We start from the raw sequence: 13,435 nt of genomic DNA, 5'->3' as shown, positions 1-13,435 counted from the left end.
TCATTAAATCCAGATTAACTTAGTTTCTCCCAGTCAGCATGTGTGTGAAAGCAAGTTTACAGTTCAGGCAGATGGCTGCAACAGAGAAGATCACTAGGCCATTGGTCTGCTCTTTCTCTCTCTCTCTCTCTCTCTCTCTCTCTCTCTCTCTCTCTCTCTCTCTCTCTCTCTCTCTCCCTTGGAGGTTTTCCCCTTCTGTTTCCAGAAAACAGGAACACATATTCATAATTGGAACATCATTCGAACTAAATGAACCACACTAACCTGAACTTGACCTCACCCTCAGGCCACACCCACAGAGGGGTGTGAACAGGTAGAGGCCCCACCCTCTTGTGTTTAAGTGTGTGCGTTATGCTTAAATAAAAATGGGACATGAGAAATATCAGCCATTCCTCCATAGCAGGAGAAAGAATGAGATGGTGATAGATAGATAGATAGATAGATAGATAGATAGATAGATAGATAGATAGATAGATAGATAGATAGATAGATAGATAGATAGATAGATAGATAGATGCGGAGGAGAGTGTGGATCTACCTCAGATGACCCTGCTCCACTCCTCCCCCTCCCCCTCTCCTCTCTCCTCTTCATTTGTGACTATTTGTAAAAGAGTTGTGACTGTTGGCAAGTTTGGGTTTGGGATGTTAGTAATATCATCATATCAAACAGTGTGTGTGTGTGTGTGTGTGTGTGTGTGTGTGTGTGTGTGTGTGTGTGTGTGTGTGTGTGTGTGTGTGTGTGTGGAAGTGATTAGGTTGGCTGTAGGTCATTGTGAGCTCATGTACTTGGCAGTAAGAGTGGCTATTAGATTTCTCCCTTTCTGATTCTGGCCCACACAGATGATCCAGTGTGTGTGTGTGTGTGTGTGTGTGTGTGTGTGTGTGTGTGTGTGTGTGTCTCTGTGTGTTTGTGTGTGTATATGTGAACTCAATGAACTCCACCGCCCCAGACACACAGCTAGCATAGATTCCCCTTCCATTAGTGTTTTATTTCCAGTTTAAAAACAAAGGTGGAAGGGTGTGTGTGTGTGTCAGAGAGAGAGAGAGAGAGAGAGAGAGAGAGAGAGAGAGAGAGAGAGAGAGAGAGAGAGAGAGAGAGAGAGAGAGAGAGAGAGAGAGAGTAACAGAACAGGAGGAGAGAGAGAGTAACAGAACAGGAGGAGAGGAATAGTGAGAAGGAGTGTCTCTCCCACCAATAACTGGTGACTCCTGTTTCAATAGGAAATACAATAATGTTTTAGCTGTGGAGATGAAATAAATTATTCAAATTACTGTCAGTCTCCTCTCTGTGAGAGGAGGTTCTCCAAGAGTGAGTGTGTGTGTGTGTGTGTGTGTGTGTGTGTGTGTGTGTGTGTGTCACACTGTGCAGTCATAAAGCGGCTAGTCTTCACCAAACAGAAGTTGATACAGTCAGATGTGAGGTGTTGGAAGTGAATGAGTGATTACTCATCACATCTCACCCTACATGTTCTTACATTCATCAGCCATTAGGAATCTGCTGACTTAGAACCATCACAATTAGATTTTATATTCCATTGAGGTGACACGTCATGTTCGATTGAGATTATGTCACGTTGCATTAAGATTGTCATTAAAATTATGTCATGTTAACACAAGGAGAAGAACAAAATGTGTGCACTTGAGGCTAAACCTAACCCCAACATTAAACCTAACCATAACCCCAACCCTAACATTAACCCTAACCCTACCCCTAACCCATACTACACACTCATCCAGCTACTACATTCCACATAATTCCAATGACTCTTTCTCTGTCCCATTAGCTCATTCCTCAATTTATATATCTGTGTTTGTGTGTGTGTGTGTGTAAGCACCATGATTAGTGGAGCAGGAAATAACATCACATACTGCTCTCTCAGCAGACAGATAAAGAGAGATATGTGTGTGAATGTGTTTATGCGTAATTAATTACATTCTCTCTCTCTAACACACACACACATATACGCGCACACATATGTAAGTATGGGTGTACATGTGTGCTTGTGCATGCCTATGTGTGTGTGTCTGTGTGTGTGTGTGTTTTCTAGTGTTCATGTCTTTAAGTCTAGATAGTAGTGTCATGGCCTACTGCACAACATGAGGTTAAACATAATATTAAACATGAGATTAAACATAAGATTAAAAAAGCAAGAGTGTGTGTGTGAGTGTGTGTTTAGCTCTTTGCTTCTTGCAGTTCATCACTTACTGTGTCTCAATGTGCGTTCATGCATGTGTGTGTGTGTGTGTGTGTCTACACAGGTGAGGATGTGTGCTAGGTGTGCTGCGGTCTCTCAGGCAGGAAGTGGAGCGGCCCTCACAGACACTCAGATAACTACAGACACTCCCAAAATGAGAGAGAGAGAGAGAGAGAGAGATTAAAAGACAAGTGCATTGCAGCAGGGAAAGATGAGACGCCTCTGCACAGATGGCCAAACACTGCAGGGAACAGCATAATATAGAGAGAGGAGGCATGTGTGAGTGAGTGTGAGTGTGTGAGCATGTGAGTGTGTGAGCATGTGACTCTGTGAGCATGTGACTGTGTGAGTATGTGAGTGTGTGTATGTGAGTGTGTGTGTTTGTGTGAGTATATGTGTACATGCTCCATGAGTTATTTCCCATAAGTAACGATGTTGGGGGGACACACACCTCTCAGAATGCCACCACTGCTAAACAACCAAAACCTTAATGTTCCTAGAACTACAGTCATTACTGCTCTGAACCATTCTAGAAATTGATCATCCTAGAATTTGATCATTCTAGAAACATGGTTTATGAAAAAAAACGTTAACAGATATTTTTCCAGTCCCTCATTAAAACAAATCTTTAAATGTTCAATTCTTAAGTGAATACACCACATATAGGCACAAACATGCGTGCGCACACACACACACACACTACACATCACACATGCGCACACACATACATAACACACACTTTCCTGTTCCTAGTACTCACACAAAACAATATTGTTCTCACTAAACTATAGATGGCACATATCGTTTTTGAGGAATCAATAGTCCAGTTACACTCACACACATGTTCACCCTGGATACAGCAGTCAATACCAAACCAAGATGTTTAATTCACTTTGTGACTGACTCAGTTTAATATGCAACATGTTCTGCTCTGAGAGGCAGAGTTAACCAAATATGGGAGGAGTTTAACCAAATAGACAGAGGCAGGCAGGAGGTGTGGATAGGAGGTGTGGTGGTGAGGTTAGAGAGGAGGTGTGGTGGTAACATTAGAGAGGAGGTGTGGATAGAAGGTGTGGTGGTGAGGTTAGAGAGGAGGTGTGGTGGTAATGTTAGAGAGGAGGTGTGGATAGGAGGTGTGGTGGTGAGGGTAGAGAGGAGGTGTGGTGGTAACATTAGAGAGGAGGTGTGGATAGAAGGTGTGGTGGTGAGGTTAGAGAGGAGGTGTGGTGGTAATGTTAGAGAGGAGGTGTGGATAGGAGGTGTGGTGGTGAGGGTAGAGAGGAGGTGTGGTGGTAATGTTAGAGAGGAGGTGTGGATAGGAGGTGTGGTGGTGAGGGTAGAGAGGAGGTGTGGTGGTAATGTTAGAGAGGAGGTGTGGATAGGAGGTGTGGTGGTGAGGTTAGAGAGGAGGTATGGTTGTAACGTTAGAGAGGAGGTGTGGATAGGAGGTGTGGATAGGAGGTGTGGTGGTGAGGTTAGAGAGGAGGTGTGGATAGGAGGTGTGGTGGTGAGGTTAGAGAGGAGGTGTGGATAGAAGGTGTGGTGGTGAGGTTGGAGAGAGGGTGAAACTAAAAAGAATAGAGACAGAAAGAAAACAAAAACCACCACAATGTGATGACATGACGTCCCTGTGTGTGTGTGTGTGTGTGTGTGTGTGTGTGTGTGTGTGTGTGTGTGAGAGAGAGAGAGAGCTCTATATTACACCAGGCTGGTGTGAGACTAGGGGTGTGTTCTTCTGGGAGGTTGTTACTGGGAAGGCAGTGTTTTTGAGCAGTGATCGTGTGCTCCCCAGATAAAGGTGCCCCTATACTCCAGGCTGTATCAGGACACCTTTGAATACAACACACACACTTCAGTGCACAATTGTTCCAGGAACATCTGAAGAACGTGGTGGACAGAAGCAGCCCCCAGGCCCCATCTGAGGTGTGCGTGTCTCCTCACTAATGTGACCTCCGAGTCATTATTAACCATCAGCTTTTGTCTTCTCAGATGGCATTAATGGACAGCATGCACCAATCTGTATACGCCACTGTATAAACCAGCTTTGCAACTTTTTGAAGCTGCCACTGAATTCACGATCCATCCTAAGAAGCTGGACTGTCCATACGACAAACTCTGTCCTGCTACAGGATAACCCTGTGGTGCACGGTAGCTGTCAGAACCTCAAGGTCATCATGTCCTGTCCTGGACGTGTGGTCCTGAACACGGTGACTTTGAGGATATGAGGATCCTGAGTAACGTCCAGAACACCTGTCAGCGCTCCTGTTTTGGGGAGACAGGACTGACTGAAGTGCTACAGCAGCAGACTGGATCTCTGGCACATCAGAGCGCTGTAGTCCTGGAGAGTCCTGCCAGTGCTTGTCCTGCGCTAACACACTCCAGCAGGTGACAGCACAGCGGGATGGTGGTCCTGCCGGGTCATGCTACCCTTTGTGGGTGACCGCAGCATCGTGGCAGCAGCAGACACACCCACCACTCCTGTGCTGATTGGGCTGGTGGTGTTGATGTCACGTTTCCTGATCTACAATAAACTTGCATATGAAAATACTCAAATGTTGAAAACCAGTGGACTCTAATCATGGTCATAATTAAATGTGTCAAACCCTTATGTGGTGAACTCTGACCCTGTCAATCGGTACCCTTTAACCTGGTGAACTCTGACCCTGATGGTCCACATGTTTAAATGAAGTATTTGCTGCAGTTTCATTTTTTAGCTATTTTTGATTGAATAAATGAAAAGAACATTAAACGCAGGACTCCCATGTGTGGAGACCCAGACGCAGGACTCCCGTATGCGGAGACCCAGACGCAGGACTCCCATGTGTGGAGACCCAGATGCAGGACTCCCGTGTGCGGAGACCCAGACGCAGGACTCCCGTGTGTGGTGCGAAGCAGAGCTCATGCTACACAGCTACTTCAGTTAACTGATCAAACACAGAAAAACAGAGGTGGGGACTCGAGTCACATGACTTGGACTCGAGTCAGACTCGAGTCATTAATATTAAGACTTTTGACTTGACTTGAAAAAATATTCAGAGACTTAGACTTGACTTGGACTTTTACACCAATAACTTGGGACTTGAATTGGACTTGAACCTGTTTACTTGCAAAGACTTGATTTTTTTTTTACCCCAAATCTAAATTTTAAAACGCATATTAATGTTTATAAAGTGCGCCCCATTAATTTCATTTCCGTCCTTCTGACGCAGACCGGCGTTACACCAGATTCTGTGACCGTCGAGTTTTGTGACCACAGGGGGCGCTATTTCACAGTTTCTGTTCAGAGGCACAAACGCTTTACGAATGCTGCGTAAACTACGCTGATGCACTTTCTTTACTCGTTTTGTTGGTGTCCACGAGCCAAAATATGACAGATGTTTATATTTACATTTATCGTCTCTTAATTACATAAATGTACTTAAACAAGATTTACCATCCCCTCACCATTGCAGCCAACAAAGAAATCATGAATGGGATGTACAGGTGAGCCTTTTTAACTGGGGTCACCAATTCTGACGGCCGCCATCAGAATATGTGACCCCACTGAATCTCCAGGTAACAATAGTACACCGTGACCCCACAATAACAGAAAACAATGAAAAATAACCCTAACCTTTTATTTAGTCTATATTTAAACATTTTATCCAAATGTTTAGAATAACCATTCGTAATGACAGCATCTTGCTTACGATGAAGCTTGCTAATTTCGTGTAAAATGATGTAACGAAACATTCTTGTTTAAGTACATTTATGCAATTAAGAGAAGATAAAATGTAAATGATCTGTCATCTTTTGGCTGGCGGACACCAACAAAACGAGTAAAGAAACGCATCAGCGTAGCATTCGTTAAGCGTTGGTGCCTGTAAAAAAAAAAAGACTCGAAAGGACTTGAAATTCCAAGTTTGAGACTTGGGACTTGACTTGACGGTTGCCTGTCTTGACTCGAGACTTGACTTGAGTTGACTGTCTTTGCTTGAGACTTGACTCGGGACTTGAGGATAAAGACTTGGACTTACTTGAGACTTGCAAAACACTGACTTGGTCCCACCTCTGCAGAAAAATGAACATGCTATTTATAACCAAGTGTGTCAGATTAGAAAAGAGGAGGATTCCAAGGGCACATGTCAGACTGATCACACACATGTGGCCTTCACACCACACACACAGAGGTTGATGAGAGGAATGTCAGTGCTGGCAACTCTGGTGAGGAGCAGGGGGTGTGGGACAGAGAGAGGGACACAGACACAGAGGGACAGAGACAAACAGAGAGAGGCATAGAGGGACAGAGATGGGGAGAGAGAGAGAGAGAGAGAGAGAGAGAGAGAGAAAGAGAGAGAGGGAGACACAGTGGGATACTGTGGGATACAGGCACTGGTGAAGGACCTCTGCCCGATATGCCGTTTCTCTGGAAACTTTGGATGGATGGATGGATGGATGGGGACAGATTTTACAAGGAAGAAACATACCAGAGCTAGTGCGGTATGTGAGAATACAAATGTGTGAAGCAGTGAAGACATTAAAACTGATCAAATCTCCATCCACCCATCCATACAGTTAGATCTTTATCTCAATCTGTGACTACATGTAACATTCTTGCATAATCTATGAATCCCAGAATCTAACTATGGAAATCAAGAATAAATTAAAACTGCATAATAGCACAATAACACGTATTTTACCAGCCAAGCCGTTCACACAGAATAACACGTATGAGATCAAAGAATTCTCCTTACAGCACAAGCTATTACAGACCTGTTCTAGAATGCATCACACACACACTGGCTGTGCACTCATGAATACACACACACCCACACACCCACACACACACCTGTACCCGCACACATACACAGACATGCACAGTGTCAGAGTGGTACAAACTCCTTCAGGGAAAAATCCTTAACCCTTGCTACATGCTTATTAGGACAGCCCAACCCTCCCCACACACACACACACACACACACACACACACACACACCTGTCAACTCATTCCTTTATAGCTAAGGCCAGCCATCAATCAAAAATAGGTAGTGAGAAAGAAAGGGAGTCACAGAGAGAGAGAGAGAGAGAGAAAGAGAACGGGAGAGAGAAAGAGAGAGGAAGAGAGAGGGAGAGGAGAGAGAAAGAGGGAGAGAGAGGGGGAGAGAGAGTGAGAGAGAGAGAAAGAGAGAGAGAGAGAAGGGATCTGATTCACATGAGAATGCGAGGCAGACAGAGAGTATGGATGAGGATGAAAGAAAAACAGCAGAATAAAGTCACAGTGAGTGAGAAAACAGTGACACAAGGAGAGAGGGAGAGAGAAAACATGAAGGAGGAGAAGAATGACAATATATAAAGAAAAAAAGGGATTGAGAGAAACACAGATAGAGAGAGAGAGACAGAGAGAAGTGCACATTACCTTGGTCTGGAGGTAGTGGGGGTAATAGTAAGTATACTGATACATTGGTTGCTGTTCCAATCTCTTTCCCATTAAGCTTCTGTGTAAGATCCCGTAGAGAAGGAGAGAGCAAGGGAGGGAGTATGAAAGGATGGATGGAGGGATGAGAGCGTAGAGTGAGAGACAAGACTCCTCTGGTGGGGAGAAAATCCCTTTCCTGGACGATTCTGCAGACGCCTCCTGAAAACAGAACTCTGGATGAACTGATCAGCCGTCCACGAAGACGCACCCAAAACAGCAGGAAAAATACCCCCCAAACCCCAGTGTCCACAGTGTGTGTGTGTGTGTGAGAGAGAGAGAGAGAGAGAGAGAGAGAGAGAGAGAGAGAGAGACAGAGAGGGAGGGGAGAGGGAGGAAAGAGGTGTAGAGGGTGGAGGAAAAAGAGAAAGATGGAAAGAAGAAAGGATGAATGCAGGTGGCCGTGCTGCTACTGCCGGCACGGGAGGGGAACGAGGGATGGAGGAGGAGAGGGAGAGAGGGATGAGAGAGAGAGCGAGAAAGGGAGAGAGGGAGGGGGAGGAGACACTCACTACTCTATTAAAGTGATCTTGCCAAGCAGTATGCTCACACACACACACACACACACACACACACACACACACACACACGTGCCTGTAATAGTCCTAGAAGAGAAGGACAGAAATTGGCTCAGTTACAACCGCACAGTATACAAACTCTCATTCACACACACACACACACACACACACACACACACACACACACACACACACACACACGACACACACACGTGCACACGCTCACACTGACACACATACACACATGGTCCAGTGATAAGACAAGACAAGAGGAGAAAGAACACAGGATGGTGACTGAGCCGCATGTGCTGCTATCCTCCTGCTTCCTGTTCTACTAAGAATGCGATCTCTCTCTCTCTCTCTCTCTCTCTCTCTCTCCCTCTCATTCTCTCTAGCTCTCACTCCTTTCCCCTCCCTTTCTCTCTCCCCCTCCCTCTCTCTCCCTCTCATTCTCTCTAGCTCCCCCCTCTCTCTCTCTTTCTCTCTCTCACACACACACACACACACACACACACACACACACACACACACACACACACACACACACACACACACACACACACACACACAGGGGGAATTCGGGGGCTCGTCCCTCAGCCTGTAGTGGGAGGAGATTCAGACAGACACACAGAGCAGCACAGAAGCACAAGGAATTGTTTCCCTCTACTGGTACATGGTGGAACTGCAACAACTAAGGTTTCTGTTCAGTTTACCTCATCCAGCAGGAATGTTAAAGGATTTATCTTCAGAGAAAACAGGCTGAGAGGCTTCAGACTTGCTCTCTGATAGGGTAAATGACAGGAAGTGAAGAAGCTAGCACTAAAGCCCTGCGCTAACACTAATGCCATGAGCTAACATTGAAATCAGACACCAGAGGCAGGACCTGGGGCAGTACCAAGTGAACACGAACACACACACAGACACACACACACACACACACACACACACACACACACACACCTGTACCCGCACACACACACACACCTTGACTTCAGGCAACTTACCTTGATATTGCACCTATGAACTTGCAAGACAAGATGTCTCATATATTCATATATATATATATATATATATATATATATATATATATATATATATATATATATATATATATATATATATATATATATATATATATATGAATATATGAGACATCTTGTCTCATATATATATGTGTGTGTGTGTGTGTGTGTGTGTGTGTGTGTGTGTGTGTGTGTGTGTGTGTGTGTGTGTGTGTGAAAACATAATGATGTAAGGCAGAGCTGGAATTGTGTTTCAACCTCCTGGAACTGATGCTCCAGGAGACACTACATCTCTTCTCCAACACTGTTTGGAGACACGCTGTGTGTGAGAGGCAGTGTGTGTGTTATCTGAGGTATAGTGAAGAACAAGAATTGATTGTGGATTAGCAACATCAGATCAAGATAGAAACACAAAGAGAGGGCATTAATATTAATAGGGCATTAATATTCATTAGGAATGTCATTAACAATTTTGAACTAAGAAGTTGATGAAAATTTGATTTGACTTGTGTGAATTTATAGTTGCCAGTAGTCTATGTAAAATACATCTTGGGCCAAAACATGAAGATTTATAATGTAGCATTCATTTAAGCTTAAGACATGAACTACAGAGTGTGAGTGTGAGTGTGTGTGTGTAATACAGGTCAGCTTACACACAGGTGCATATGACCTCTAAAGACACTGGGACCAAATGAGCTGTGTTTGGTAGCAGGAGGACCATTAGAGAGACGCACCAGTCTCTCTGGTCTTCACTGTCCCTGCGTCCACTCTCACAATGTTGCTTATGTTGTTTGCATTTACATCTTCTTGTGCAAATAATAATAATAATAATAATAATAATAATAATAATAATAATAATAACAATAATACTAATAAGTTGTAGGTAATATTAAGCATTTATGATGAACAGTCTAACAAAACTAAATCTGGTAGTGAAAGGGAACTTACACCATTCTCATACTAGATCATAACAACTTTATTTTGACCACACACACACACACACACAGACACTTGTCTTGCTGGCTGTTCTGAAATCGAGTTAGATGGTACTGTCACAAGCAGAAAGATAAAAAGATTGAAAGAGTGGTTTAGAAAAGAGAACAATAATGATAGATAGAGCAGTATCACCACCCGGCTCTCTCCCTCTCTCTCTCTGTCTCCTCTCTCGCTCTCCCTCTTACTCATTCTCCCTCTCTCTCTCCCTTTTTTCGTTTACCCTGCTGTGCCATCTCTCATTCTTTCCATCATTATTGGTGTGTGTGGATGGATGGGTGTGTGTGGTGTGTGTGTGTGTGCGTATGGATGGGTGTGTGGGGTGTGTGTGTGTGTGTGTGGATGGGTGTGTGTGTGTGTGTGTGTGGGGGGGGGGGTGCTGTCTAACACTGCTCTCCTCCACACACCCCCTTTGTCTTCTAAGAAACTGGATCATAAAAGCTTCTCCACAAACGATGTGCTGGATTTGTAGGGGCTGATATCTATGATGCCATTTGAGAGACTCGCCGGCATTAATACAGACAGCGGTGCAGCATGAAACACACCACTCAGAAAACTTCCTCTAATACACACACACAAATACACACACACACAGACACACACACATTCCGCCTGCAGTCAGGTACGATGGAGGTTGATAGCAGCCTGATTATGTTTTTGTACAGTAAACTTACAGAGCCATAGCACACGCGCACACACACACACACACACACACACACACACACACACACACACACACACACACACACACGCGCACACACAGAGGCATAGTACATAGTACGCACACACACACACACACACACACACACACACACACACACACACACACGCGCGCGCGCGCACACACCATAGCCATAGCACACACTCTTTGTGGCTCTTCTCTGTGTGGGGCTACTCTGCTGTGGCTCTACTCTGTGTGGGGCAACTCTATGTAGCTCTACTCTATGTAGCTCTACTCTATGTGGGGCTACTCTATGTAGCTCTACTCTATGTAGCTCTACTCTATGTGGGGCTACTCTATGTAGCTCTACTCTATGTGGGGCTACTCTATGTAGCTCTACTCTATGTGGGGCTACTCTATGTAGCTCTACTCTATGTGGGGCTACTCTATGTAGCTCTACTCTATGTGGGGCTACCCTATGTGGCTCTACTCTATGTAGCTCTACTCTATGTGGCTCTACTCTATGTGGGGCTACTCTATGTAGCTCTACTCTATGTGGCTCTACTCTATGTGGGGATACTCTATGTAGCTCTTCTTTATGTTGCCCAACTCTATGTGGGGATACTCTATGTGGGGCTACTCTATGTGGCTCTACTCTATGTGGGGATACTGTATGTAGCTCTTCTTTATGTTGCCCTACTCTATGTGGGGATACTCTATGTGGCTCTTCTTTATGTTGCCCTACTCTATGTGGGGATACTCTATGTGGCTCTACTCTATGTGGCTCTTCACTATGTGGCTCTACTCTGTGTGGGGCTACAGTAGTGCCCTTCAACCCTACACTAGAGCATTGTATGGTGCATAGGTAGTGTTATATGCTTACATTTATTCGTATAACACTTACTGCTTTTGTGCATTACTGTATGGAAAATATTACATGGTTAAGATGATGAATTTACCCCTAAAACCCCTGTTCTTGAGTCTGGGGGTACCACACCGGCAGCTACCTGCCCTGTGACCAGAGTTTAGTGTCCTGCATGGCATGGGTCCAGGACCAGTGAGGTCTTGTCCAGCGTGGGTCCAGGACCAGTGATGTCTTGTCCAGCGTGGGTCCAGGACCAGTGAGGTCTTGTCCAGCGTGGGTCCAGGACCAGTGAGGACTTGTCCAGCGTGGGTCCAGGACCAGTGAGGACTTGTCCAGGGTGGGTCCAGGACCAGTGAGGTCTTGTCCAGTATGGGTCCAGGACCAGTGAGGTCTTGCCCAGGGTGGGTCCAGGACCAGTGAGGTATTGTCCAGTGTGGGTCCCAATACAGCACGATGCCCCACATTTCTCACGATGGTTAGATGATCCTTCTTTTGTGCAGAGACACACTAACATTTGTGTTTATAACACATTGCTGTTATCTGATACCTATGAGTCATTACTGTTAACCAGAAAGTGGAAAGTCATACAGTCACTTAGGAATCAAAAAATGAACACACACAGAAAAATAATCACGTTAATCACGGAGCGGGGAAGGAAACGTGGAACGGATTATACGCTACTTCGGTCAATACCCAAGCATACTGTTACATCCGACCTCAAAATTGAACTGCTAAATGCACAATCACTGACAAACAAAGCCTGTCTTATACATGATCACATTTTGGACAAGAGTTTGGATATGATGTGCCTTACAGAGACTTAGCATAAACCAGATGTTTTCTCTGTTTTAATAGAAGCCTGCCCTAATGGCTATCACTATCTCCAGAAAGCCCAAAGCAAAGGGCGTGGTGGTGGTCTGGTGGTCATTCATCACAATCTGGAACTGTCCCTTTTGTCTGTGCCTGATATGACCTCAATTGAGTGTTTAGCATTCAAATGTAAATCTCCTGATGTGCAGATATTGCTCATTTACCAGCCACCAAAACCGAACCCACTGTTTATCCCTGAGATGCAGAATCTGCTTTTGTCATTTTGTACAGTTTCTGCAAACACCATCATTCTTGGGGATATGAACATTCATGTGGATAACGCATCATGCCACATTACTGCTGAATTTATGCAACTACTTGACTGTTTTAATCTTCGACAACTCGTTAATGTGCCCACATACATCAAAGGACATACACTTGATCTAGTGATGACTGATTCTGCCCCTGTCACGAATCTATCTGTGTATGACTTGGGTGTGTCTTATCATCTCGCTATTTTTATGGAATTATCTTCTTCCTCAACTACAAGAAAGCGCAAGCATGACATTTCCTTTAGGAATATAAAAAACATTAACATTAACAGCTGACTTGCGAATTCTTCATGCAAATCACTTATCAGCCGATTTTAATAATACAACTTTGAGCAATTTATTGAATATTCATGCGCCGGTCAAAACCAAAACAGTTACCTTCTCTCGCTCAGCCCCTTGGTTTACCAACAGGCTTCGGAAGGTGAAGGTAGTAGGGCGGGCCCTTGAACGACGTTACAAAGCATCTGGCCTCACAGTTCACAAGATAACCTATGGGAAACATCAAAGAGCCTACTCCAAGTCCCTCAGAGAGGCAAGCTCTCTCTTCTATTCTAAAATCATTAAAAACAGTCCAGGAAACTCCAAGA

The 13,435-nt window shown here is 44.6% G+C and overlaps 1 protein-coding gene across 6 annotated transcripts in view; it reads right to left on the bottom strand.

Annotated features, from left to right (window-relative positions):
- LOC143514701 (RNA-binding motif, single-stranded-interacting protein 3-like) overlaps positions 1 to 8,503 on the bottom strand; it is a 131,251-nt gene extending 122,748 nt beyond the window's left edge. For 5 of the 6 annotated variants that reach the window (XM_077006224.1, XM_077006220.1, XM_077006223.1 and 2 more), the window contains exon 1: positions 7,591 to 8,153. Coding sequence is in view for 5 of the 6 variants with exons in the window: in XM_077006220.1 (XP_076862335.1) it covers positions 7,591 to 7,662 (72 nt within the window). In the remaining variant the exon portion in view is untranslated. The other variant, XM_077006221.1, reaches the window with a different exon arrangement.
- Positions 8,504 to 13,435: the final 4,932 nt, after the last annotated feature.

The sequence above is a fragment of the Brachyhypopomus gauderio genome, chromosome 5 (genome assembly GCF_052324685.1).
Source record: "Brachyhypopomus gauderio isolate BG-103 chromosome 5, BGAUD_0.2, whole genome shotgun sequence".
Taxonomy (NCBI): Eukaryota; Metazoa; Chordata; class Actinopteri; order Gymnotiformes; family Hypopomidae; genus Brachyhypopomus; species Brachyhypopomus gauderio.
This window is presented reverse-complemented; position numbering and strand designations above follow the sequence as displayed.